The 3,627-nt window shown below is 47.1% G+C and overlaps 1 protein-coding gene across 1 annotated transcript in view; it reads right to left on the bottom strand.

The window, feature by feature from the left end:
* Positions 1–3,627, bottom strand: part of Exog (exo/endonuclease G) — a 19,840-nt gene that overhangs the window by 12,138 nt on the left and 4,075 nt on the right. Inside the window, exons 4-5 of the mRNA XM_021172547.2 lie at positions 2,704–2,780; positions 374–488 (exon numbers count right to left, since the gene is read on the bottom strand). Coding sequence (XP_021028206.1) covers positions 374–488; positions 2,704–2,780 — 192 coding nt within the window. The remainder of the gene's footprint in view (positions 1–373; positions 489–2,703; positions 2,781–3,627) is intronic.

Below are 3,627 nucleotides of genomic sequence, written 5' to 3'. Positions count from 1 at the left end.
GGAGGCAGAGGCAGGCGGATTTCTGAGTTCAAGGCCAGCCTGGTCTACAGAGTGAGTTCCAAACAGCCAGGGCTACACAGAGGAACCCTGTCTCAAAAAAATAAAAATAAAATAAATAAAAATAAATCTTAAAAAAAAAAAAAAAGAAAAAGAAAGAAAGAAAAAGAACAAGAATGTCTTCAACATAGCTGGGTGGTGAGTGCCTCCCTTTAACTGCCAATGGTTGTTTTTACCCCCTCACTGGATCTGCTTCTGTAACCCTAGCAGGAGGCACCTGATAAACAATGCTGAATACATGACGTCAGGAAGCAGAGCATCCAACGAGATTACGAGCTCGCGGAACAACATGCGCTGGAATGTTACACGTCCCTACCTGGTAACTAACTGTTTTCGTTCCATCATTCCTAGTATGAGGCAAGGTTAAAGGTCCTGATACTATCCACACATCTTCAAATCTCTCCGTCAGCTCACGACAATACATTTCTATTCTGAAAAACAAATCAAAAATAATGTTTTATGCTCACAGGTGTCACGTAAGAAAGCAGCAAGCCACCCAGTCCCTAGGAAAGACTCTTAAATGAGACAGCTCATTTAAGAGGTTGACTTAGGGACAGCCATCGTGGCACACACCTTTAGTGCCAGCACCCAGAAGGCAGAGGCAGGAGGATCTGGATAGTCAGAGATCAGTCTTGCTGTCTACATAGTTCCAGGGCAGCCAAGGAGACATAGTGAGACCTTGTCTCAAAAACCAATATATATTTTTTTTAATTAAGAACAGTATCAAGACTGTAGCTATGCACCCCAACTTGTATAAGTTCATCCCATCTAAAGCTGAAGGTAGGGCTTATATTATACCAAGATGTTTCTCAGACCACGTCTCCTGTACTTACCCATAAAAGTCAAAAGCTAAACTGTAATTCCCCAAGTCGTGGCTATTTCTAGAACGTGTATCATGAGAGACTACTGGACCAAGCGATGGCTCTTTTGTCTCTCATCACCAGGATGCGTCTTTCCCAAAAGGCTAAGGACACTAGGAACATGGACTCCTTACACAGTGGGCGCTTAGCTTCTGGCCGTCCCGTGCAGTGACTGCCTCATGACAGGACTGTCCATGCAACAGTGATATGCACTCTTTAGACTGCACTGTGTGTGGTGTGGCCTACAGGGGCTGGCGACCCCGGCCACCACTCCTCTCAGCTCCTCCCAGAGTGCGGATGCCTAGTTACAAGGTGAAGTGCTGCTCTCTACCAAGGTCTCCCTCGGGAGAAAGAAACTCCAAAGGCTCCCGTAGGTGTGCAGTCTGCAGACACAACAATGGCAAGGAAGGGGAAGACCGCCCAGAGCTTTACCAAGCTGAGAGGGGAAGCTTCACTGGGGAGCGAGGAGACCTGGGAGTTAGACTGGAACCTTCTGACTCCCTGTGGCAGAGACACTCGGGGGAATCTGAACTCTGTACAGCTGGCACTAAGGAACTACTGTTAATTTTTTAAGTGTAGTAGGTTAAGTACTGTGGGCTACGTTTTAAAACAAGCCTTTTCTCCTACAAACATCCATTTATAAAGTCGTATCTTCTAGTCTGAGCAGGTGGTAAGGATTAGAGTACACAGATGAAACACATGGGCCCTGACTTAGGAAGTCTTTACAGATTCACTACAGGTTCTTTGTGTGTCTGTATGTGTACAGAGGACAGAGGAGGGTGCTGGACCCCTGGGCTACCGGGTACAGGTACGGGGAAGCAAACTCCTGTCTCCTGCAAGCTCCTAGCCACGGCGCTGCCTCTCCAGCCCCAACCTCTTTTAAATATAGGACATTTTCTTAATAGTTATTTTTTTTTTTAGATTTATCTTTTTATTTTACATGTGCATTTTACCTGCGTATAAGTGAACTACTATACGATCACCTGAAAAAGACCCTGGATCCCCTGGACCTAGCACTACAGCCGTGAGCCACCACACGGTGCCAGAAACTGAGCCCAGATCCTCATCTGACACAGCACTTTCTCTTCTTAGGGTTGTGTGTGTGTGTGTGTGTGTGTGTGTGTGTGTGTGTGTGTGTGGTGGAGATGGAAGGCAAGACCCCTGTGCTTTTGAAGCAAGTGGTCTACCAAAAAACTACATGCACCCTTAGCTGAATTCTGAACTGTGAAATACTACATAGTTCTGAGAAGCGCACCTGCCTGAGACAACCACATTCTGGGAGGAGCTGAGAGGAGTGGTGGCCTCCAGCCAGGACTGGGTCGATCCCCGTCTCCTCCGATGCTTGGTAAGACCACCTGGCAAAGTTAGCAATGTCAGAAGCAGCAGAGGGCTCAGCGGTCTCATGGTGTCTACCACTAAAACCAAAGCTTTTCTCTTGCAAAGCTCGGAAGCAGACCAGGCGGGGCAGCACGTGTGTCATCTCGGCAATCAGGAGGCGACAAAGGACAGTCACAGGCTGGAAGGCAGCCTGGGCAGCTGGCAATGCCTCCCCTGCCAAGCTCAGGAACGTGCCTTTCCTGGACACACCACTCAGTACTACCTTGATTAGTTTCTCTAGAAACCTGACTTCTGAGCAGTAGCACATGGGCCAGAGAGGCAGGCTGTCTCTCAAACACGGCAGAGACAGCAGCGTTCAGCCAGGATGGCGCCTGAGGAGTGAACACAGAGACAACACAAGCAAGCTGGCAGTCCAGCTCGCGGCACGCCGCCTACCGTCCATACCTACCTGTTCCAGTAGCCGGAGTTATTATCAAAATTCTGAGGCACGATATTAGAAAGGTAAAAGGTTTCTGCCATGGCTTCCTGAGAAGGGAAAAATGAAACTGTGTTATTCTAGAATGCCTCTGCTCTAGATTAGCTCTAACGGCTAGTCTCCACACTACCTACTCACCTAGCCACAGCCCCACTCAGGCTACAGCCCAAACCTGATGTTTGCTTAGATAAACAAACAAACAAATAAATAGATATTCCAAGGCAGAAAACTATGGTTATGCAGAGTAACGCCTCCAGGCCAGTGAGATGGCTCGGCAGGTAAAGGTGCTTGCTCCACAACCTTGTTAGCCCTAATCTGATGCCCAGAACCCACATACAGATTAAGGAAAGAACAAATTACAAAGATACCCTCTGGCTTCCATATATGATCCATGCATACACACACACACACAAAATATACACAAAATTACTTGCATTAAAAAAATTAGACTTACACACACACACACACACACACACACACGTATGCATGCATGCCATGTTGGGCACAGTGGCACATGCCCATCAGCCCAGTACTTCAGAGGTAAAGGCATGGTGATCAGAAACTCAGGGTCACCCTAAGCTACATAATGGGTTCTAGCCCAGCCTGGGCTACATAAGTATGTCTTGAGTAGTAATAATAATAAAAACTATAACGCAAGTAGCTCAGTGTGTCTGGCCTTTCTTGTCATTTATAGCAGCCACCCAAACACATGTTTATCAGCTCCAAGGACTAAAGGCCTCCAGGGAAAAGGAGACTAAACAGAGGCTTTGCACATCTGGAGGAAAGGCCAACCTCCAGGAACTTTATTTAAGAGGCATGAAAACCAAATTTTAATTCAAAAGTAGTAGAGAGGGCTGGAGAGATGGCTCAGTGGTTAAGAGCACTGACTGCTCTTCC

This window comes from Mus caroli, chromosome 9 (genome assembly GCF_900094665.2).
Source record: "Mus caroli chromosome 9, CAROLI_EIJ_v1.1, whole genome shotgun sequence".
In the NCBI taxonomy this organism is placed as follows: Eukaryota; Metazoa; Chordata; class Mammalia; order Rodentia; family Muridae; genus Mus; species Mus caroli.
The sequence above is the reverse complement of the archived record's forward strand: the minus strand, read 5'-3'. Positions and strand labels throughout refer to the sequence as shown.